At 48.7% G+C, this 23,564-nt stretch overlaps 1 protein-coding gene across 11 annotated transcripts in view; it reads left to right on the top strand.

Moving 5' to 3' along the window:
* The first annotated feature begins 15,262 nt into the window (after positions 1 to 15,262).
* The window catches only part of Syt17 (synaptotagmin 17), an 81,386-nt gene continuing 73,084 nt past the window's right edge, over positions 15,263 to 23,564 (top strand). For 4 of the 11 annotated variants that reach the window (XM_087209172.1, XM_087209175.1, XM_087209171.1 and 1 more), the window contains exons 1-3: positions 16,101 to 18,983; positions 19,127 to 19,149; positions 19,784 to 19,932. In XM_087209172.1, the coding sequence (XP_087065298.1) occupies positions 18,881 to 18,983; positions 19,127 to 19,149; positions 19,784 to 19,932 (275 nt within the window). In that variant the 5' untranslated portion in view covers positions 16,101 to 18,880. The other 7 variants (XM_087209169.1, XM_087209168.1, XM_004855798.3 and 4 more) reach the window with 7 other exon arrangements.

Genomic DNA, 23,564 nt, shown 5'->3' on the forward strand with positions numbered 1-23,564 from the left:
CACAGACAGAGGTCGAACATCAGGAATATATAAAGAACTAAAAAAAGAAAAAAAGACTCCCCAAAATAAAAGACCCAATCAAAAAATGGGCAACTGAAAAGAATGGATAGTTATCAGTAGAAGTTTAAATGGCCAATAAATACATGAAAAAATGCTTATCATCACCGGGCATCAGGGAAATGCAAATTAAAACTACACTGAGATACGATCTTATCCCAGAAAGAATAGATATCATCAAAAGATCTAATAATAACGCATTCTGCCAAGGATGTGGGGAAAAAGAAACTTCTACATTGTTTGTGGGAACCACTGTGGAAATGAGTGTGGAGATTTCTCAAAAACCTAAAAATAGAAATTCCATTTGACCCAGCTATCTGCCTTCTAGATATCTTTCCAAAAGAGTTGAGCATCATATTACAGTGATACGTGCATATTCATGTTTATAGCAGCTCAATGTACAATAGCTAGATCTTGGAAACTGTATATCTCCATCAGCAGATGAATGGATAAGAAAAATATGGTATTTATACACAATGGAATACTATGCTGCCATAAAGATGAACTTGAGGCATCTGTAAGTAAATGAGGCAGTTGAGAACATAATGTTAAGTGAAGTAAATCAGATGCACAAGCTCAAATGTTGCATGGTTTCTCTTACATGAAAATAAAAAATATACGCAACTAAAGAGCAAAATAGAAGAGTGATAAATAGGAAATAGGGAGAAGTTAAAATAATTCTCCAACTTATGTATTCTGTTGTTTTAAAAATATTTTATGTAGAGCCAGGCATTTAGCTCAGTGGTTCTGCTGCCTGCTGCAAGCTCAAGGTCTTGAGTTCAATCCCCGGTACCGAAAAAAAATATTTTGTGTATATGGTAGTTTTACTTATACTACTAGTTTATCTTGGTTGAAAAGAGAATTTTGTGTTATTATCTGTTTCTTTTTTTATAAGAATCTTTTTGGTCTTATACTCTGAGTACTTTGAAGATAACGATACCTTGTGTATTGACTGTTGTTATTCTCTTTATTATTTGGTTATAAAATTTTGTTCCATTTTTTCATAAAATAAAAAAGTTTTTAAAAAGATAATAGTGTCTTCCTTCACCCTGTGTCTGGTCTCTGAGACTCTGTGGGGTTAGAAATGGAATGATCAAATATTTTCTCCTAAAGCAGAAAGGGGGAACTTTGCCCTGTGTCCGATCTGGATTCAGATCCTAGTTCTACTACTTATTCAGTGTCTGATCGTCATTATTGACGAAACATCTTTTCACTCCCATTTTTTTCTTGAAAAATGAGGAGAGTAATTCTCTGCCCGTGTCTGGCTTACAGAGGTGTTGTGAGGATGGAAAGACATTGATGTATATAAAATGTTGAGGGCTGTGCTTTGTCAAATAGTGACGGCTCAGTAAATGGAGACAGTTACTGAATGCCATCAAGCAGTGACAGCTCTGGTGACTAGGGCTCCACTCTGGAAGCACTCTGTTCAGATTTTCAACCCAAATACCACAAAGATCACGGGCCCTATGTCTGGTAAGGCTGGGGGTAAACACCCTTTAAGTGTGAGGCCACTTTAAGGATAAAACTCCTGAAAGAGTGAATCACTTTTTTCTTGGGAGCTCTCTAGCTACAGAGATATTTAGAATCGAGCTTACAGAAGGAGGTTTTGTTTGTTTTGTATTTTCAATACTGACAGAGAGTAAGGAAAGTGCAGAATTGGAAGCAAAGGACAAGAGGGTCCCTCCCTCAGAAAGACCCTGTGCTTAGTTTAGTGTGCTGCTATCACTGTCCTAAAATTCTTAGTATCAAGTAAAGGGCCTCATATATTTTATTTTGCCTTGAATCCTGCAAATTTCAAGTAGCCAGTCTTGCCTAAGCATAAGAGTGGGAAATGGAAGGGACACGGTGCTGGGCTGACTGTCAAGGAGGGTCACCTTAGACCCGTAAGCCATTCTTACTCCTCAGCCCTTAAAAGTCCTCTTGAGCAGAGGCAGGACTTACGTGTGTATGGGACTGACTTTAAGGAGGGACCCTAATAGAACTATAGATGCTTCCCCATGAGCACCTGTTACACTGTTGTTTATGACATCTGTTGCCCTTAACCACAGGACATCTGGACTCGTTATGATTTTTCTGTGTATGAGAATAATATAAATCACCTGGTTTTTCTATCTTATCATCTGATTGCATCTGTAGGAACTACCTTTCTCTTGTCCTGTATGTTTCTAGCGGGATGCCAATCATGGCACAACCGTCCCTAAAGGCATGAGCACGTGACCCACACAGGGCCAGTCACAGTGCTACATTTTCCTCCACGCCTGCACCTGCACTGGATCTAGAGCGGCACTTTAGGAGCTAACAAAATAGATGCTACCTCCATCCTCCTTTGATTGCATTGAAATGGAAATTTCAGGTCCCCAAGAGACAGACTAATCAGACTATTCCACACTTCCTCAAGCCCCTGTAGTTACAGTGCAAGACTTTACTGGCTGCTCCTGTTCCCTCTGTGAATGTGGCATTTGTCAGTTGCTGTGATGACCTGGTGCTGGTGACCCTGCAGCTGGTGTAGTTTACTTGGTGACAAGGTCAGACAACAAAGGTTCTGTGGACATGACCAGAAAACTACCTCAAAAGGTCAGAACTTTATGGCCCCTTTTATTGCCTCACTGGGGGCAAATTAATTTATTTAGTATAAACTTCATGTACATGATCTGGGACAGTGATGGTTGGTTGTCACTGATGTTTCACAGAAATGTCTAAAAGGAGGGGAGATGTAACTCGCAGACAGAATTTGATAGAAGATCCTTTAGATATGGAACCAAAAACCAATTTAGCAGGGCTTTTCCTTTCCTTTTCTTTTCTTTCCTTTTCTTTTCTTTCTTTTTCTATTTAAGACAGCCTTGTTGACATATAGTTTATATACCATGAAACTAACTTATATATAATTCAATGATGTACAGTAAGTCACAGATTCATGAAACCATCGCTACAATACAATTTAGGACATTTCCATCTCCGCAGAAAAATCTTCTGTGTGTACCTGCATCTGTTCTCCATTCCCACCCCCACCCGTGGCCCAGGAAAGCAGTAATCTGCTTTCTGACTCTATAGCTTTTTCCTTTTGAGGACTCTTTACATAAGTGGGGTTATATGACATGTGATCTTTTTGTTTAGCTTCTTTCACTTAGTATAATGTGAGGTCATCTATGTGTAACATGTATCAGTAGTCAGTCCCTTTCTATTGCAAAAAAAGTGCACCATTGTTTGGCTAGACCACATTTTGTTTATCCATTCATCCATTGATGGGCATTTGGCTTGTATCCGCCTTTTGGCAATTACGAGTAATGCTTCTGTGAATATTTGCAAATAAGTCTTCTTGTGGCTCTTAGACAATGGATGCTGTGGAATTCTTCCTCATCACAGAGAAGCAAGCTCTTTTCTGAAATAGTACAGAGGCTTTGGTGAACCTTACTTGAGAACAATGGACAGTGTTAAACGTCATGTGTTTCCCTTGAGGAGGTAAAATGTTTTATGGGGGGTGTCGGGTACAGACTTCCTGCCTTTTCCTTTTGTGGGCGAGTTGGTCCCTCCTGGATTTATTTATGTGAATGTTAGGAAAAATCTCTTTTCTCACTGGGATTACTGCGGTGAGAAAATGAAGCTACCTGTGTACTTATGTGGAGGGAGACTGACATCAGAAATCATTCATTCATTCAACAACATTATTGAGTGTCTTCCTCATTCTGGGCACTGTTCTAGGTATTAGAGTTACAGCTATGAAAGAATGGACAAAGCATTCCCATGCTCACAGTGCTTACTCCAGGTTGGGGGAGATAGGACATGAACAATGAGAAAAACACAAGGTGTGAGGGAAGGGCAGTGGGAGTTTCTGGGAGAGGACAGAGTTTGTCATTTTAAGGAGAAAGGTCAGAGGAAGTCAGGTTGAGAAGGTGACAGGTGAACGACCCTGTAGTCCAGGTCTTGTGTCTCTTATCTGAAAGGCTTGGAACCAAAAGCGCTTTTTGGATTTTGGAATATCCATGTGTTCATAATGAGATCTCTTGGGAATGGAATCCCTGCCTAAACATGGAATTCACTTTTGTCTTCTATGTGTCTCATGTTTGTAGCCCAAAGGTGATTTTATACATTTTTACTGCGCTTGTGCTCTGACTGTAAAAAGTCACACGAGGTTCATGTGGAATTTTCCACTTGAGAGGTCATTTCAGGCTCAAAAAGTTTTGGATTTTGGAGCATTTCAGATTCTGCATTTTGGATTAAGGATGCTCAGCCTGTATCATCCAATACTGCCCAGCAAATTAACATACTTGTCTACCTAAAAGAGCATATGTTTATCATCTCACAGTTTGTGTGGTTAGGATTCTGGGCATGGCCTACCTGGCTCTTCTGCTTTGGGGTCTCCCATGTCTGTAATCAAGGTGTTGGTTGGGGTGTGGGTGGCAGTCTCAGCTCAAGGATCCATGGGGCAAGGATCGCTTCCACACTCATGTGGCTGTTGGCAGAATTTTTGGCCCTCTGGGTCTGTTGGATTGAGGGCTTCAGTTCCTGGCGAGGCACCCTCATCTCTTTGCCATGTGCATCTCTCCAACATATAATTTGCTTCCCCAAAGCTAGCAAGGGAGAGAGTCAGCTATCAGGGCAGAAATCACTGCTTGTGTAACCTAATCACAGAGGTGATGTCCTTTTCCCTCTAACACTTAATGGGGGATTACATGCGGGTGCCAGGACCAGCAGGGCAGGAGGTCCCAGTATTGAGGTGTGCATTCCTGGTGGTCTGTGGTGGTTCTGGTGTAAACAATAGTGTTTCCACTCATACAAAAGTGTATCTTAGGACCGGGGATTTAGCTCGGTGGTTCCGCTGCTGATCTCAAAAGTGCAAGGTCCCAAGTTTGATCCCTGGTACCAAAAAAAAAAGTGTATTTTATACACTTAGGACTGTGCCTAATACTTGCTGATGAAAATAAACAGCTGAATTATTGATTTATGTGTTGACCATATTATAATTTTTATTGCTACAGTGTACTTATTCTATTTATTTAAAAACCTTACTATAAAACAGGTTCCCTATGCAACCTCATACATCTCATGCTTATTCTCTCTCTGTCTCTCTCTCTTTTTCAGTACTGGGGATTGAACTGGGGAGCTTTGCATTGAGCTACATCTCCACCCCCCTTTTTTTTTTTTATTTTGAGACAGGATCTTACTAAGCCACTAAATCGGCCAGGCTAGGCTTGAATTTGTGATCCTCCTGTCTCAGGCTCCTAGAGATTATTACCACATCTCTGGATTGGATCAAGAGGCCACACCCAGTGATTCTAGACTGTCTAGATTAGAGTTCTCACAATGACAAAATCAGCTGATAAAGCATTTCACAGAATGTGTCCCCATGATGAAGGGGCAAATATCTCTGTGCGTATGTCAAGGATGACTCCAAGGGTTCTGATGTCAGCAATTTGAACCAGGAAGATAATGGGAGAGGTAGTTTAGGAGGGTAGGATGTAGGTCAAGAAGTTAGTTTTGGATACGTGTGTGAGGCTTGTTGTGTATGGATAGTGATGGCTAATGGATATAGGGTTTCTTTTAGGGGATGGCAATATTGTTCTAAATGAAAATTGGAGTGCTAGTTACTCAACTCTGAACACACTAAAACCCACTCAACTTATACACTTTGAAAGAGTGATTTTTATGGTATATAAATTATATCTCAATAAAACTACTTAAAAATGTGAAAAAAAAAAAAGAAGTTAGTTTTGGAATTCATATCTGTCATGACAGAAGTCAGACATTCTTTCTGCAAAGAGCCAGGCAGTAAGTGTTCTAGGTTGTGCAAGAGATAAGGTTCTATCACCACCACTCTGCCACTGTGGCATGAAAGCTGCCAGAAGAAACAGGTGTTCCAAGAAAGCTGTATTTACACAGGCAGATGGGAGGCTGTGTTCAGCCACAGTTGCCAACCTCCATCCTGAAATCTTCAGGTAAGAAACGGAGCTGTGGATTAAATGAGGGGGTCTGAGCATTCAGAGAAGGCATCTGTGTTGGGAGTGCATTGTAAGGATTTCTGTGGGTGGACTGAAGAAGAAATGAGAGGTGCAGAGGCATAACGTGGTCTGAACACCTGAATCCAGTTTCAGCTGAAGCTCAGGTACAGAATCAATGGTGCAGATCCTGGCGGGGTGGCCACATGCTCAGCCGCAGCTCCATTTCCACAGGAGGAAGGATGTGGCAGTGTGGTGGGCATCTGTGCTTTCTGCTCCATATGAGGCTCTAGGCAGCTGGCCAGAGCAGAAGGAAGGAAAGAGACCCACTTTCCGTGCGAATTTGGTGGGTGTTCCAGTCAGAAGTGGACCCCGCACCATCACCTGGGGACTGGTCATTGAGGGGAGGCCAGTGGCACATGGCAGGTGTGCACCTCCTCCCCAACTTTATACAAGGAGATCCTGTTCCTTCATCTCCTCTGCTCCCCAAACTCGAAAGTACATGCCATGTACTGATGAAGAAATGAAGGCTCAGGGCGCTGGTCAGTGACAGGCGGGTTCTCTATTCAAACTCAGGTCTCTGAGACTCTACAGTCTTTCTGCTGTGTCCCACCTTGGACAGGGTTTGACTGCCTGGTCCTTCTCATACTTCCTATGGTAGTGGGCTGAGCCCTTGGTGTGTGCAGGGGAAATGTATCCGTTCTAGAAGCTCAGTGCTCAAACTGGAGTCAGCAGACCAGCAACACTAATATCTGTGTTAGTCAGCTTTCAGTCACTGTAACAAAATACCTAAGGTAACTAACTTATAAAGAGAAAAGGCCCATCAACAGATGATAGATAAAGAAAATGTGAAATATATACACAACAGAGCATTATTCAGCCATAGAGAAAATTGTATAACTTGCAGAAAAATGGATGGATCTGGAGATTATCATGTTAAGAGAAATAAGTCAGACTCAGAAAGACAAATACAGCTCTAAGATGTGGAATCTAAAAAAGATGACAAGAAAGCAGAAAGGATAGTATTATTAGAGAAGAAGAAGGGAATAAGGGGAAAGGGGAGTGGGGTGTAAGCACAGATAATGGGGGGGATGGATATGAGCAAAATATATGCTTTGAAACCCCCCAAGATTTGAAACTGGGGGGAGGGTGGAGCCAGGGGTATTGTGAGTATGTGAAAATGAGCAAAGTATGTTATGTGTGTGTACACATCTGCCAAAGTGAAGCCAACTAACTGTATAACCAATAAAAAAGAGTGGAAAAAGGGAAAGACACTAAATAATTATGAAGGTTAAAAAAAGAAGTTAATTCATATGGGTCCAGAAGGCAGGTTGTACTGCATATTCTCTTTCTAAAGTCCATGTAATCTGAAACACAAGCAAAGCATTAGACAACAAAAAGAAACACTAAATAGATTACTTGGAATAGAAGATTCCTTTCTGTAAATTCTGTAGAACTTTATGCTAGCAGCCCTCTGCCTGTAAATTTCTTGGATGGAAGAGAGTTGGTGAAATGATCTATAGATGCCTCTTTTATATATATTTTTTATTGAATTTTTTTCAATACTCGCTTTGTTCTGACAAACACTAAACAAATGCCTATAAATTTACAATAGCTTTAAAACTAAAGCAAAATAATTTATAAAGGCAGAAGAAAAAAGTGAATATATATGTATATATATATTCAGACATATGTACTAGATATACTTTTAAGTAAATAAAAGATTATTAAATGCACACAACCACAACAACAGAGGAAAGGGTTATCTTGGCTTATAGTTTCAGAGGGTTTAGTGCCTAATTGGTTGGCCTCAGTGCTTTGGGCCTGTAGAGAGGCAGCACACAAAGGCAGGAATGTGTGTAGAGCAAAACCACTACCTCATGGCCAGGGAGCAAAAAAAAAAGGAAGGAGGAGGAGCTGGGGTCCCACAATCCCTTAAGGGAAGACACTCAATGGCCTAAGGACCTCCCACCAGACCCCACCCATTCTAGGTGCCACCCCCTACCCACGGCACTGTCCTAGGGAATGAAGTCTTTAATACACAGGTCTCTGGGAGACATTCAGCACGCAGCTCTAGTGGCATCACTTAGAGCTCATCAGGACACTCCAGCCCTGCCCCAGGACTTCCCCGCCAGAAACTTCCCTTGGACAGCGTCCCCCGTGAGGGCGCACAGTGGCCCTCACCTTTCAGCCAGCCTCAGAATCATCGGCAGGATTTGTTGAGATGCAGCTTGCCAGTCCCCACCTGAGTTCCTGATCTAGTCAGTGTGGATGGGGCCCGAGACTCTGCATTTCTAGCAAGGTCCCAGGTGATGATGTTCCAGCCACTGGCCCAGGAACAGTGCTTTGAGAACTGCTGGATCACAGTGCACAGGAGTCAGGGCTAGGTAAGATGAAATCCCTGTCTTGAACTTGCTCACAGCCTCAGCTCGTCCTCCCTGCCTCTGGGAGAGACTTCCCATCACACCTGAAACTTTTCTCGTCGCGAGTTCTAGTTCAGCAGAATTTATATGCTCCCCCTTGAGACCCCCACCGGGAATCTCATGTTTATGCCTGCCCTGGTGCGCTCTTCTGAGTCTGCAGTTAAAACCCCACTTAACTGCAGCAGACAGAGGGAACAGGTGGTCACCAGCTTCCTGCTAATAACCCTTCACATGTTTGCAGCCCGTTATTAAATCGCCCTCAGATTTTCCTTCTTGAAAACTAAATCATCAGCTACCCTTTTTCTGAAGCATGGGGTGGAGAAGGTTAGGCTGACTGTAGCTGCCAGCGTCAGTCAGGGGCATGCGGAGTGGAAATTCGTGAGCCAGTGTGGGGGCTGGAGGGAGCATGGGGTGGGGGGTTTAGGAGTTTCAAAGGTTAGACCGCCAGACTCCTTCCTCTAGGCAAGACCGCGAGCAGAGATGCCAGCAGACAGTGTGCACGATGAAGAGAGGCCTCGCAGGAGGCGGGGACCCACGAGCGGCCAGGCCGTGCCAGGTGAGTCCAACATCTCCTGGGCTCACTCTGGGCCCACCCCCACCCCGGAGCCACCTCCTACCCCGGCCCCTCGTAGCCAATAGAATTTCACTCACGGGGTAGCCCGGCTGGTGGGGAGCAACCTTCTAGGGTTTGAACACCACAGAGATGATGTCCCGGCTTAGTAAGGTCAAGGACATTCTCCGGACCACCTGCTCTGGCATCTCCTGGGAAGCTTGTTAGGAACTGCAGATCCGCAGACTCCACCCCTACACCTACTGCATCAGAATCCCTGGACGGAGAGTCTGAAAAATAGGGAATTCAACGGGATAGTCACCCCCCTCCTGTGCACAGTACATTTTGAGAATGATTGTGTTTGGATCTGTTGTGGTTCTCTTTTCTCAATCTTGACCATGAACGAGGAGGGTTCCAGGTAAAGAAAGCACGAGTGCAGCTACTAGTAATAATAGTGACTTGTCTGTGTGGTGTGTTTATATTTGGAAAATAAAAATGTAATAGCTAGTATTTATTGAGTACCTCCATGGTGGTGTCACAGTGCTCCAGGGTAAATATAGATTGATTATGTACATCGATCAGGTTGACTCCTAAATTCCATGAAGCAGTGGCTGATATGTCCCATCCACTGAGGAGGAAGGGAGGCTGAGGATCATGAAGAAATATGTCCAAGGTCCCACAGTAGGGCGCGGTATGCAACTCACACCCAGGCTGGCTGAGCCCAGGAGTTCAACCGCCCTGTTACTCCTTCTTAACAAGCTCTTCCCTTCCAAATATAAAGCAAAATAAAACAAGGCACTATGGCCACCTTTAAATGTATGCATTAGGGTAAAGAAAGAGATCCATTCCTGGTGAGTGTTTCAAATGCATTCTTCTCTGTGCTGTATCTTACACCAGCCCTGGCAGGCCACATGGTAGAGCCATTCAGCAGATGAGGAAAACTGAGGCCTGCAGAGATGACTGCTTGGTTGAGGTCCCATAGCTCTTAGGCAGGCGAGGCAGGCCAGATCTCCCACTACAAAACCACACTGGCCCTGGTGAGGATGGAGTCGGAAGGGTTTGGTCTCTGGAAACTCCTATTTGACAGGTGGCCGCCCTCCCTAATTCAAACTAGCTATTTAGCCTAGAGGTTTATCTTACTTCCCTAACATCAGAAATACTGCCCAGGGTCACAGGAACAGCTAAAACAGGAATGGAATGACATGTTTGGGAATCTTATAATTAAAACTGACTTAGGAGACAAATGCCATCAGTCAGCATGGCAGAAATAGAAAGTCACCTAAACAGAATTGTGGTGTCCATGTGGGTGCCAGGGACTACTTTACCATCCAGGGACTTTTAAATTATACTAGGTATTCTGAGGTCTATGGTTTGCATTCCCACCTTTTAACTCTCTCTAGAGTCCCAAAGAGACTCGTGTGTGTGTGTGTGTGTGTGTGTGTGTGTTTCTGGTGAGGTGAGGTGAGGCAGCTACATCCTTTCAGAGGCTAGAGATGGGCTTGACCCTACAAGTGCCCAGAGGAGGGGACTGAAACTACTTTCCCTGATCGTCAGCTCTTAGTGCCATTCTGCTCTGGGAGGCGCCCAATTCCAGAACCATCTCTTCTACCCACTGGACATCTCTGCTGGATGTTCCTCTGCATGATGTCTTTGCCTCTTGGCATCTTTGTCTTAGGGAACAATGCCCCACCCCAGCCTGGAGGGCTCGTGGCTCCCGGTGTCTAGACATGTCTGGTGCCTCCAAGCTCCCTCAAGCCAGCTGCTGAGTCCTCTGGACACAACAGGCATGCAACCAGAAGTTCTCCATAAAGTTTGATATAAAGTCTCTCTTCCTTTGATGTACAGACTAAAAGAATATAAACTTAAGACCATTTTTTTCTGCCACGGGTAGCAAATCTACTCTCGGCAAAAACCAATCTAATGTTTAGGGAAGCTGTGAAGTGGTGAGATATGGAGAGAGGGCTTTATGACTCCAACTAATTCCAGCCACGTCTTTAGGATTCACTCTTGGACCTAGCAGTTAATGAGCCCATACATTCTCTTTTGCTTAAGCTGGATTAAATTGGGTTTCTTTAAGGGACCTTAGGAAATACATATCTGAGACTCAACATATTCAAACACAAAACTGCGCCTCCTGTCATTGCACAGGGTCAGAGGAGACAAAGCAGACACGGGCACCTGGGCTCACACCACCCACAGGGCAGATTGCAGGTTTGCTGAGTTCTGCCACAGGAAAATTATTTTTAGGACATGTCAGTAAGAGGCATAAGGAGGTTTATTAGGCAGAATTTTGAAAGTACACACTCAGAAATAGATCGCTGGCCCTTATGAGAGGGAGGGCCCTATGGTCAGGGATTGGGGTTTTCATATGGGCTTAGGGGTATCCCTAAAATGATGCCTTAGCCACTTTCTCATTGATGGGACAAAAATACTCAACACCCACAACTTAAAGGAGGAAAGGTTTATTTTGGCTCACAGTTTTCAGAGGTTTCAGTCCATGTTTCTCCCAGGGAGAAGGGCAGGGTGCAGGGGTCTGGCATGGAGGAAAGCTGCTCATCCGGGGGCAGCCAGGAAGCAGGGGTGGGGGACAGGAAGACACCTTCCAGGTTACACTCCCGGCGATGACCCACCTCCAACCGGGCTGGGGCTCCTCACAGCACGTTCAGCCACTGAACTCACTCATGAGTGGGTGAAGCCCCTGAAGAGGCAGCAACCCACAATCCAGTCACCTTCCAGAAATGGGGCATTCTAGGTCTACCCTCTAACAGGGAGCTAAGATGTGTACTCCAGTGCCTGTCGGGTTTACCCACTCCGTGGGCTGTGTTCAACAGTAGAGCACTTAACAGTGTGCTTCCCGAGGACTGGGCTTAGTAGGAGGAAGTATTTACAGGTGAAAGGCCCAGGCCTCCAGTCCAGTGCAGAGGCATATTATATTTAAAGCCTGTAGGATTTTTTTTCTGGAAGGTAAAAAAAGCTTGAGTAACTTCTTGTTGTCCTGAAGCTGAAGGACAAAATGTACGATTTTACTATTACAATCGTCTTTGTCTTCTTTGTACCTCTCTTTATTCCTTCTATCTTCCCTCCTCCCCGCCCCACCAAACCTGCCCTCTTACACCTCCTCTGCCTTCTGTAGCCTCACCTCTGCTCACTCCTTAGTGCACTTACCTGCACTACCCACCTTAGTGTCCAGACCTGCATCATTTCTTACCTGGATGGGTGCAACAGTCCCTCACTGGCCTCCCTGCCTCCGGTTTGTGTACTCCATGCAAAAAAGACAGCCAGAGTGACAGAGGTGCACCTGCCCTGCTCTTTGTGGGGGGAGGGGGCAGGAGGCTGCCTGATGCCTGGCACTTCCTATCTGTTGAACTTGCCTGCCTGAGAATTAGTCCCGCTCTCCCCTCAAGCTAAGAGAACTGCTTCCTTCAGAGGTCTTAATCCTTCCTGAGCCAGGAGGCCCTGAGTGGTCTGTTGAAGCCTATAGATCCCAGAATAATGTTTTTAAAATCACAGACTAGAACATACAGGATGATAATGAAATGAGGGTTGCTTGGATATACAGGTATCAAAACATTTCAGCAAAAATTTAAATCTCATAATATATGTACTTCTTTATTAATGCAGTAAATAAAAGAGCTAGCAGTGGGCCTAGTAACTATTCTAATTTTCAAGCAGTAAGACTATAAATGAAATTTCAACTTATTTGCAACAACTGTAATGTGATGTGGACCTACATGTTTTCTATTGGTGACAAAGGCGGGGTTGGGGGATACTAATATTGCTTCAATTTGTTGCCTGTATTTGTAATGGAAGGAAATACCACATTTTGGGAGGAGGCTAGTGGCGATGGAGATGTAACTTTTTTCCTGAGTTCATGGATACCACAGTTCATAGATCTATCCATGGGCTCCCCCAAATTAACCACCACTGGCCTCTAGAAGAATCTCCCCATCTTGGCTTCTTTGGTACCTACTCAGCTGAATGACAGGTCCCCCAGAAGCCTTTTCTGGCCCTTATTACACTAGGTGGGGCTCTGCTTCTGCAGCCCTCGGGCACCCTGGGTCTCCCTTTGTCACACAGGTCACATGAGATTCCATGTATTCGTCTGTCTCCTGGAGTGGGTGCTCCTCCACCCAGGTCTGCAGAGGCGCCAGCTGCCTTGTCCAAACTGGCCTTGCCAGTGTCTAGGTGATACCTTAAAGCCAGACTGCATGGCCCTGTGAAGAGCAGGGAGACAATGGAAGAGCAATGGGACCCTGGAACCGGTCTGAGTGACCTCTGACACTGCCCTGATGACGGTCTGGAGCTAATTCTCCGGGCACTTTCTCACCTAGGATGCTACAGCCAGGAAGAGCTGGGCCTTGATTGCTAAGCAGACTTGTCTTTGTATCCTGTGCTTCAAGCAACTCATTTTGCCTCCCACCTTCCAACTTCAGCTCCCTCACCTGCAGAGAATCCCAGTTTAGCTCCTAGATCATAATAGCCACTTGTCTTGAGAGTTGGAACTATCCCATTATTACCAGTCCACTCAGCAAGCATTATTTAAACACCTATCGTTCTAGGCCCATTTGATAACACTGGAGGAGGTAGGTGCTAGTGTCCCTGAGGTTAAAGAACCTCTTCCCTCAGGAGAAGGTGCTTAGATCCTCAGACATTTTCAGGTCTTAAGAGATTAAGGTACCAAACTGACCCTAAGGGGTTCATGGCCCTTCCCCTAAATCTGGCATTAGGGGGCAGCTCCACGCAGTGGCCAGAAGGAAGTTTCAGGCTGAGGTTCCCTGGTTTGAATCCCAGCATCTGTAAGCTGTGTGCAGCCTGGGCAAATTACTTCACCTCTATATGCCTCTGTTCTCATCTGAAATGGGTTGGTACCTCATGATTATCAGAGAATGGAAAGAATGACTTTCTGTAAAGGGCTGAAAACAGCACATCTTATAAAAGGTTAACTATTATGGTTCATGGAAACACCTAGCAAACTCCTCCACCTCCCTGGGGTCCCCACAACCACCATCCACTCCGGTGAATCCACTTCCCACCAAGCGCCCCTTCCCAGCAATGCTAGAGAAACACTGAGGATAAACATGGTGAGGTGGTTAGGGTTGAAAGGCCAGGGTCTGCCACCAGCAGTCCTGCCTTGGCAGAAGGGCTTTCCCTTTCTGCACCTCACGCTCTGCTCTGCAATTTGGGGATAACCTGCACCCCCCCATGGAGTGAACAGTCAATAGCAGCAACAAAAGCTTTTGCTGAGGGGTAGTCTGCTCAGGCTCTGTCTAGAGATACTGGAGTGACCAAGGCACAGGAGAATGGCGTGATAATGCCAGTGAGCTGCTGGGCTCATGCCTGTCCCATTGTAAGTGCTTAACATGTTACATGCTGTGCTGCAAATTAAATATACCATACTCAAAAATGTATACATGTGCTAGATTTTCACCCAGAAGAAAGGTACATATATACAATACATGCTTTATCACCTCCGCATTCATTTTCTCTTTTGTTTCCTACAGGGCAGACACTCTGTCCCATTTTTACTGATGAAAATACAAGAGGTGGTGGGAGGTTAAAATTACACCTGATAAAGCTGGTGACTAGCAACCGGAGACAGCGGGGCATTTGAAAAGGCAATGTTCCCATTCCTCCGTGGAGAGCCGCACCAGGCTCGCTGGCCTTGGGCTGGCAGGCCCTGGGCTGGGAGATTTGGAGATTTGGTGGAGGCCTTGGGGTTCAGGGCGTCCCAGCCAAGCAGCACGGGGAGGTGGACACGCCCCAGGGTGCACGCTGCAGGCCAGGCGCGAGCCCGGTTGCCCGCAGGCAGAGGCGCGCACGAGTCCGGGTACGCCGCTGGGTGGCGCTGCGGGGCCGCCCCGCGCTAGACCTGTTGCGTCCGGGGCGCAACTGGAGCAGGTTTAGGGTCAAGGGGCGCTCGGCTCTCTCCACGCCCTTTGCTGCACCGGGCTGCAGCGACTCTCTCCGGCGCCCCAGGCCCCCCTTAACTCGGGTTTCCCATTCGCTTAGCTCCGTCGACTTCACCGCAACCTTTCTAGGCGCGTCGGGTGGGGCAGGAATAAAGTTTTTCCAAGCGGACTGGGGAGAGGGCCGCAGGCGGAGGACCCTCCCGGCTCAGACCCGATGCTGGGCTGCGCTGTGCCCCTCGGCTGCACGGCCGGCCCAGGGCCCGGCTCTCGGGAGGCGCCGCGCGGGTGCCCGCGGCCCGGCTGACCCGTGCACCTACCCCGCCCGCCCGCCCGCCCGCGCCCGGGGCCCCGGCCCCTCCCCCGCCCCCGCGCCCGCCCGGCGTGTCCGGCCTCGCCTGCGCCCGGGGTCGCTGCAGCTCCCGCGGCTGCCCCGGGCTTCCCTGCCCAGGCGCCCCAGCCTCATTCCGGCCCGGGCAGCGCCTCAGGGCCGGGGGCGCGGGACAGCGAGGGAGGCCGAGGCAGGGGCCCCGGGCGCGAGAGCTCTGCCAAGCGGGGAGGCGGCCCCGGCGCCTGGAGCCCGGACGCGGGCGAAGGCAAGGACGGGGCGGCCGGCGGAGGGGCGGGCGCGGCGCATCAGCCACGCCAGTCACGTCTGGGGCCACCCGGCCGCCTCTTTTCTCCTTTCCCCGGCTCTCCCCTCCCGTTGGCGAGGGCAGAGTGGCGGCGGCGGCGCCATGCCCGGGCCGGAGTGAGCGCGGGCGAAAATGGCGTACATCCAGGTAGGGCCGCGGCGGGCGCGGGCCGGGCTCCCACAAACTTGCCCGGAGAAAAAGGGTGCGGAGCGGCAACCTGTGCCGCGGCGGCGCTGCGCCCCAGGAGGAGAGGCAGGGACCCTGGGGCCCCGGGAAGGACGGCCGTGTGGGCTCTGCACGCGCCCCCGCCTCTCCGCAGGGAAGGGGCGAGGCGGACTTTTCTGGCCCCTGCCCGCCCCTCCCTCTTTCTCTCCCCGGCCTTCCCCGGCACCCCACCCCAGGGGAGGGGCCCAGCCGGGGCGCGCCAGCCGCGGCCCACCAGCTGCCGTTGCCGTGGTGACAGCTCGGGCTAACGGGCCAGCGGAGCGAGCTGGAGGCAGCTGTTCCGGCCAGGAGGGACAAGGACGACGGCGTCCCTCCCGGGCCCTGAGTGTCGAGGGTGGGGGACGCGCAGAGGCCGGAGCGCACTGGTGAGGGTAGGAGCGGGTTACTTTAGCCCGTTGCATTGGGGTCTGGGAGTTGTGGACTCCTTCTTCGCCTTGAAGAAGCTCCCCCTAGAATCCTTGGGCTGAAATTATTTCCGAGACCTGTTTTTTTGAGGGGCTTGTTTGTTCATGGGCTGGGCTGCTTGGCTAAAAGACCTTTTTGGCTGCTAGGAGGGAAGCGGCGACAGGTCAGCGTCAAGGTCACACATCCAGACCCGCAGTCACATCCACTGAGCTGCTTGTTCCTGGGGCTGGCACCTCTGAGCCCGAAGCCAACAGGCTCCTGCGGACAGGGGCTCACAGCCTGTGCCCCCAGTCTCAGCGGGGGGACTGCTGACCCCCTAGTTCTCGGGCTCGCACATCCCTTCATGTTGTCCTCAGACTCAGCCCTCCAGGACTCTATGGTCTGTCACCTGGTGGAGGCTCCCCCACACCTCTCGTGGCTTACTGGATTGGCTCCCTTTTCCTGGAATCCCTAAGTCCTCATTTCAGGTTCGGTGAAGGTCACATGTACTGTGCACCTGGCTGTGACCCGGATGTTACTGGGGCACCATTCAGCAGTCATCAGACAAATAACCACCAACTGTGCATCTGGACTAGGTGTACAGTGGCACAGTCTCTGCCCCTCTGCATGAATGCGCCATCTAGTGAGACACGGACCTTGCACCCTGTTTCTGTGATCCTTAGTGACGGCTTGCAGCACGGAGAAATTAAGTGACTTGCCCAAGTCCAGAGTCTCTTAAGGGTCAGGTGGGATCTAAACTGCAGCATGGTGAAGGGGGCTCTGGGGCATGTGTTCAGCATCTCTGTAAGGCTGGCCAGTGATATTGCTGAACTTTCTCTGTAAAGTGCCAGATAATAAATACTTTTCTCTGAGACTCACAGAGGCTCTGCCTGTCACAATTCAACTTTGAGTGTACTGCTGAAGCAGCCATGGATGATAGTAAATGAATGGGCGTGGCTGTGTTCTAATAAAACTTTATTCCTAGGGCCTGGGGTACAGCTCAGTGACAGAGCATTTGCGGAGCATGGATCCTCAGTACTGAAATTTGAATTTTATATACTTTGCACAAGTCGAGAAATAATAGTCATTTTATTGTTCCCAACCGTTTAAAAACCTACCTACATTCTTAGCTCAAGGGCTGTGTAGAAACAGGCTTGGAGCTGGATTTGGGCTGAGCATGCAGCTACTGTTAGGGTATCTGGGCTCTCCGTTCTCCCGCTTCCTGGCCTCCATCAGTTCTCCTGTGAGGGGCGAAGTTAGGAGGGCCTCAGCAGACCTGGGGACCTTGGGGCATCTGCCTGGACCCCTTCCTTGCTCTCTCTTTGCTCCCAGACACTCATCTTGTGCCTGGGCCCTGACAAAGTCGCACATCTTCCGGGGCCCCTGTGGTGGGCCTGTCTCTGCCTGTTGTGGTTTTATAGGTGGTTCTCTTTGGATTGTCCTGTACCTCCAAAACACTCCCCTACATTGAGAGCACGGGAACGGGTTGTTGTAGACAAGTGCCACTTTATTCCGAACTTGAAGCCCTGTCTCAGGCGAGCGCCACGAAGGCGTAGCTCTTTGCTGACTGCACTGCAGTATCTGCCGGGACAGTGCCTGGTGCCTGCTAGCGTCCAGTGGGCCTCGACAGCCACCTTGTTCTCCTGCGCCACAGAAGGGCTGTGTTTACTTTGCAGCTGTACGGCGGCCAAGCGTTTCCTGGTCGGACTCCACTCTCATCCCAGCAGCCTCCCTTTATGGAGAGGCACGCTCCCCTACCAAAGAGAAGACGAAACAGGCTCAGAGAGGCGCCTGACTCGTCAGCGCATATGATGGGTGGGTGAGGTGAGACCAGGACTAGGACTTCTCTGCTTGGCTCTGTGTGTCCTTCAGCACCTGCAGACCTTGTGCAGTGTATGGGTTGAGTTTGGTTTGGAGGAGTTTGGGATTAGCGTCTTTGTCTCCCAAGCTGCAGTTACTCCTTTACCACCTCAAGGGTTGTGAATTTTTCACCAGCCACATATCACTTGCAATATTTTTACTATAAATGGACTTTTTAAAAACTTGAAATCACATGAAAAGAGTAAACTTTATGGCAGTAACAGGAAACCAGATCACATGTTGTATGCAGAAGGCAATTGGGAAAATAAACACAAGGGGAACAGAGCCATGTTATTAACCTTGGGCTGGGTAGCGTTGTGTCCAAGCTGGGGTCTGCTTGTTTTGTTTCAAAGGAAGTGTGGGGTCAAGGGTGAGGGATGAGACCAAACTGACACTTTCTCTTTCTTGCAAGAGAAATAACTGAGAAAGACAATGAACATGGTCCCCTTGATTTCAAAGTTCTGAGTTTGGGTCCCAACTGGGTTCATCTCTGGGATGAACACAGAACTCTTAACCTACCTGACTCTCTTGCCCAAGGGGAAAGCCATCTATCTGGAAGAAGAACATGGGGATGAGGGGGTGGGGCCAAAAGAGGGGGGGACTCCCCCTCCCCCTGAGGACCAGCTCATGGCTTCCTGGCTGATTCCCCCCGTTAGTAGGTGGTCATATGCAACTCCCCACCGTCACCATTGGAGCGGAATTGGAAGGTAGGGCTTCCGGGAGGGCGGGGGAGCCCAGTGACAGCCACGCTGTGCTTGTTAGCTAATCAGGTCCTGTTGGGTTGGCTTCATGGCTATTTCTGTATAGGAAGGTTTACGATTCCCCTGAAGTGTGGCTGCATTGGATAGCATGACTATCTATCCACCCGCTCTGATTCATAACAGCATACGGTGCAAATCAGATCGAAATGCTAAAGTTGCCCATTCATTCGGTGTTGGTTAACCAGAAGGCTACCAGCAGCCCTGAGAATAGCAATACCTTGTTAGCAAGTCAGCTCCCTCCTCAGGATGGTAAGTGGAAGGATGCAGGGTGCTTCTGTTTGTTTGTTTTCCTTTTCAAGTTGCTGGAATATTGCTAAACTGGTCTTGTCTCTCTCTCTCTGTAACCCCTTCACCCCTTTCTGCCCCCTGGCTTCATCGTGGATCTCTAAAAGGGCAGTTGGAACCACTAAACGAGGTGGGTTAATTTAATGATGTGTGTGCTCTGGTTTCTAATCAAGAAATGTTTGCCTTTCATGTTGGAGGCTTATGTGGGGCTGTGGGGATATTGAGTCTAAATCGATCACCAGATGATAAGGGCACAGTTTTATCTCTCTTTGTAGAAAGGAGATCCCAGTGAAAGGACACGAATTGGTGAGACAGGTGGCCCCCTAGTCATTCCGTTAACTCTCTCCGTACACTTTCCCTGAGATGACTATTTTTAAATATTTTTTCTTTGCTTGCAAGAAGAGAGTAATATTCATTGTGTTTCAAGAACATATTGTCTGGCCCTGATGTATAAAACACCCAAATGTCAAGAAAGACGTTTGCATAAACTACAAAAGAAAATACCTGCAAATGTTTTGCTTGCTCTGAATGGCTGCGAGTTGATGTTTGCCAATCTGTGCCTGCGGTTGGTAAATAGGAACGGAAACATTTTGTTCTGAATGCTAGCGGTGGAGACAGAATTCCCGAACGTCTTTGTTTCTCTCAGGACTGGGCTGCTTGTAATTTGGGGTGTCGTTTCTCCTCTTCCTCCTCTTCCTCCTCTCCACCCTCCCTGCCTCCCTCCCTCCACCCGCTCCCCTGACCCCCTCCCCGCATGGCCTCAGGGTTTTCTTTCTAGAATCTCTGACCTGCTGCTGTGCAGATGGACCTGCCGGCATTGCTGTCAGAAGTGCTACGAGTCCAGCTGTTGCCAGTCCAGCGAGGATGAAGTTGAAATTCTGGGACCTTTCCCGGCCCAGACTCCTCCCTGGCTGTGAGTAAAACTGCTTTGAAGTCAACATCACAAGCCTCTCTCTGTCTGTCTGTCTGTCTGTCTGTCTGTCTCTGTCTCAGGTTTTAGGGGTGTGAGAGGGAAGGCTGAGTTCCCATGGACATCTTGGCTGGAGATGGGGGTGTTTCTGACCCCTTGTTTTATTTGCCAAGCTGGCGAGACCAGCTGGCAGGGCGGGGGCTGGAGGTGTCTTTAGTTCGGCTGGTTTTAGTGGGGCCTCAGTCACATTGAGTGTCATTCCAAGTGGGAAAAGGGATTAGTGCATGTTGCATTCTTCAAAGGATGACCACATTCTTCTGCGTTTCCATTCCAGTCTGTGTGCCAAGTTGTCTTAACACCTGGCCCAGGGCTGGCACCTAGTAGATGCTCAGTAAATATGAGTTGCAGGCACGGGTGGCTAGATTGAACAAGCAAGGGCCCTTTTGCTAGTTTGATGGAGAACTTGAAACAGGGGGAAGAAGGAAAGCCCCTCCAAGCCCCAGCCTGTACTCCAGCACTGTTTATGTTCTCTCTGGTATCTTTCATTTTATTTCTAATCCTCTCTCCTCCCTCGCCTGCATACAGCATCTCCATCTGCCAGTTGCTTGGATATTTTGGGAACACAGTTTTGAAGCTGCTTGGCTTCTGGTCCATCTCTCCATGGCTGGAGAGGCAGGGAGGCCAGGGCTGGGAAAGGCCTGTCAGGTACAGCCCCTCAGGGTACAGCTGTGGGGGGGCAGAAAGAGCAGAGCCTGGGCACCCAGTCGGAGCCCCTGGACGGCCACCCGGTACTGTCTCAGCTAAGCCCTTGGGCTGAGATCCCTAAAGCATTCAGGTTCTATTTCTTCTATGGTTTTCTAGTTCTCTGACCTTGGGCAGGTTGTTTGGTCGCTCTGTGCTTTGATTCCCCATCTGTAAAATGGGACCCTAAAAGAATACTGTTTATCTCATAGGGTTGTGTGTGGGGGGGTGAGTTTGCCTATGGGAAGCTACCTAGGAATGTTTGACACCTTGTTGTTGATCATAAATGTAAGGGTCCTTTCACCTTGTTTTGGTCTCAGTTTTCTCATCTGGGAAGTGGCAATAGTAAAAGAGTTTCTAGGGCCGTAATTAAGAGTAGAAGAGATCTGGACATAAGGATCGTAGCACTCTAGTGAGAGCCCTGGGAGTGCTCATTGCTGTCATTTATGGGTGTTACCAGTGTCCCTAAGCCAGAGGTGGTGAACTTTTTAGAGCTTTCCATGATACAAACAGCCTGCTGTGATGCACGTACCATAGGTTTGCCACCACTGCCCTCAGCTGATGGAAGGCAATGCTAAGGAACCCTTCCGTGACCACAGGTTGTAGCCTGAATTGCACAGGTGTGCATAGACCTGGGATTTGGGTGAAAGCAACTCAGTAGCTGAGATCATTCCCACTTTCCTTTGGCCTGTGTGGCAGCGTGTGGCTCAGTCTACCTGGTGTCACAAGAATGCCAAGTCTGCAGGCAAGCAGCTTTGTCTTATTCCTTAAAAAGCAGAAGTAGCACACACCCATAATCCTAGCACTTGGGAGGGTGAGGCCGGATAATCATGAGTTTGAGGCTAGCCTGGATGGACGACATAGCAAGTTCGAAGCCAGCCTGGACTACATAGTAAGACCGTACAAACTAGACTAAGCTAGGTGTGGTAATGCATATCTGTAATACCAGGCACTCAGGAGGCAGAGGCAGGCAGATCTCATGTGCAAGGACAGCCTGAGCAGGTAGTGAGACCCTGTCTCAAACTAAAAATAAAAAGGCCTGGGGATGTGACTCAGTACTTGCTAGTTTCCATACTCATTACTGAAAACAAAACAGAACTACAAAACCAACTAACCTCTGGGCTGAAATTGATCCCGTAAGGGCTGCTCATCCAGCTATCAAGTCACTCTCAGTTTCTTGGGTAGTTATTTCCTGAGTGCACACTGTGTGGTAGGCACCTTGGTTTATACAACGCTGCATAGGGTCCCATTACCATGTTCAGGGGCTTTAAGTTCTGTGTAGGAGGAGTTTAGGCCAGTGTGGAAACCCCTTTGTCCCAGAGTTGTCGTTCACACCCTGCACGCTGCGTATGACGACCCAGCACAAGGCCTTGTTTGTTAGGGGAAAGTCCAGGGACAATGGCTTTCGGGCATGGCTGGCTCCAGGGGCTCGTGCGCTGTCGCCTCTTGTTTCTGTCCCTGTTTCTCCTGTGTCTTTTTTTTTTTTTTTTTTTTGGTACTGAGGATCAAACTCTGATCCTTGTGCTTGTGAGGCAGGTAGTGGATCCACTTGGCTCCTTGGCCCTTCTCCTGTGTCTTCTGAATGGGCCTCATTCTCAAGCTGCTGTCTCCGTATGTAGCACTGTATTAGACTCATGTTCTCTAATCTTCATAGCAAAAGGCCCCAGAGGCAACCAGGACTCCCACCAGCCTGCCTTGCCTCCCTCGTGTGCCAGTCTCTGTCACCTGGGGAATGGCCCTGGAGTTCTTCTGGGTTGCCCGGGGAAGGGGTGGTCCCCAGCTAGAGCCAAGGGCTGGGCCAAGGAGACCTGGGCCTGGCCGACTCATGCTGGCAGGGCTGGGCAGTAGGGCTTTCGCCTTGCTGGCCGTGTGCTGTAGCCGTGGGACACAGAGGTGAGGTTGATCTCTGTAGCACAGGACCCAGATGGTAAGCAGAGAGGTGGGGCAGAGCCGGCGGCAGGAAGAGTGGCTCACTGGGGTCACAGCCAGGTCCCACCGGCCCCAGATACCCAGTGTCGAGGGCTCCAAGTGCACAGCCTGATGCCACGCTGAGTTTGGAGGACAGCTGTGCTTGGCCTTGACCCTTTGTGGAAGCAGGGGAACAAGGGGTTGAGGCCTTTGGGCATACACTTATTTTGGTTTTGCCACAGCAGAGAAGAGATAGGAGCTTTCTTACCAGAGCCATCATACCAGACAGCTCCAAATGGCACCAATCACACGGTGGGCTTTGTGAATGGCACCATCTTGAGTTGTGCAGTCCACAGTGTGAACTGCTGTACATGACCTCCATACTCTTTAGGTCTGCCTCAAACCCGGAGCAGCACTTAATTCATTTTTGACATTCGGCATCACTCAGAATGGTAAGAGAAATCTGTAAAGGAGAGAAGGGTTAAATCATGGAGAGAGTGAATTTGGAGCTTGTGCTTTCTGCAGATTTATTGACTAAGTGGGCAGTTTCCTGTTATCAAACAGGCAGGGAGGAGAAATGTCAAGTGTATGGGCTTTGCAGTGCTGTGCCTACTGTGACGACTGAGCCGTGAACTAGGGGGCATGCGTCTGTGGAGTGGCATGTGGCCGGTGGGCTGGCCTGTGTGTGCCCTTTGCCGGCTGGCTGGGGCTGGGGCAGTGCGCATCAGGAGCACTGCGTGTCTCACTGGCAGTGTGGGGTGGACCCAGGACCGAGAGCATACTGGGCCAGCGCTGTCCCACTGCGCTACACCCTTCGCCATCTTATTTTTATTTTTGTGACAGGGGCTTGCTAAGGTGCTCAGGCTGGCCTTGAACTTGCAGTCCTCCGGGCTCAGGCTCCAGAGTAACTGGATCACAGGTGTGCCCCACCACGCCCAGTTAACTGGCTCCTTTTGGGTGAAGGCCGAAGGACCGGAAGGACCGTT

Source organism: Heterocephalus glaber, unplaced genomic scaffold (assembly GCF_053883595.1).
Source record: "Heterocephalus glaber isolate CG9 unplaced genomic scaffold, H.glaber_assembly_v1.0 deba00000943, whole genome shotgun sequence".
Taxonomy (NCBI): domain Eukaryota; kingdom Metazoa; phylum Chordata; class Mammalia; order Rodentia; family Bathyergidae; genus Heterocephalus; species Heterocephalus glaber.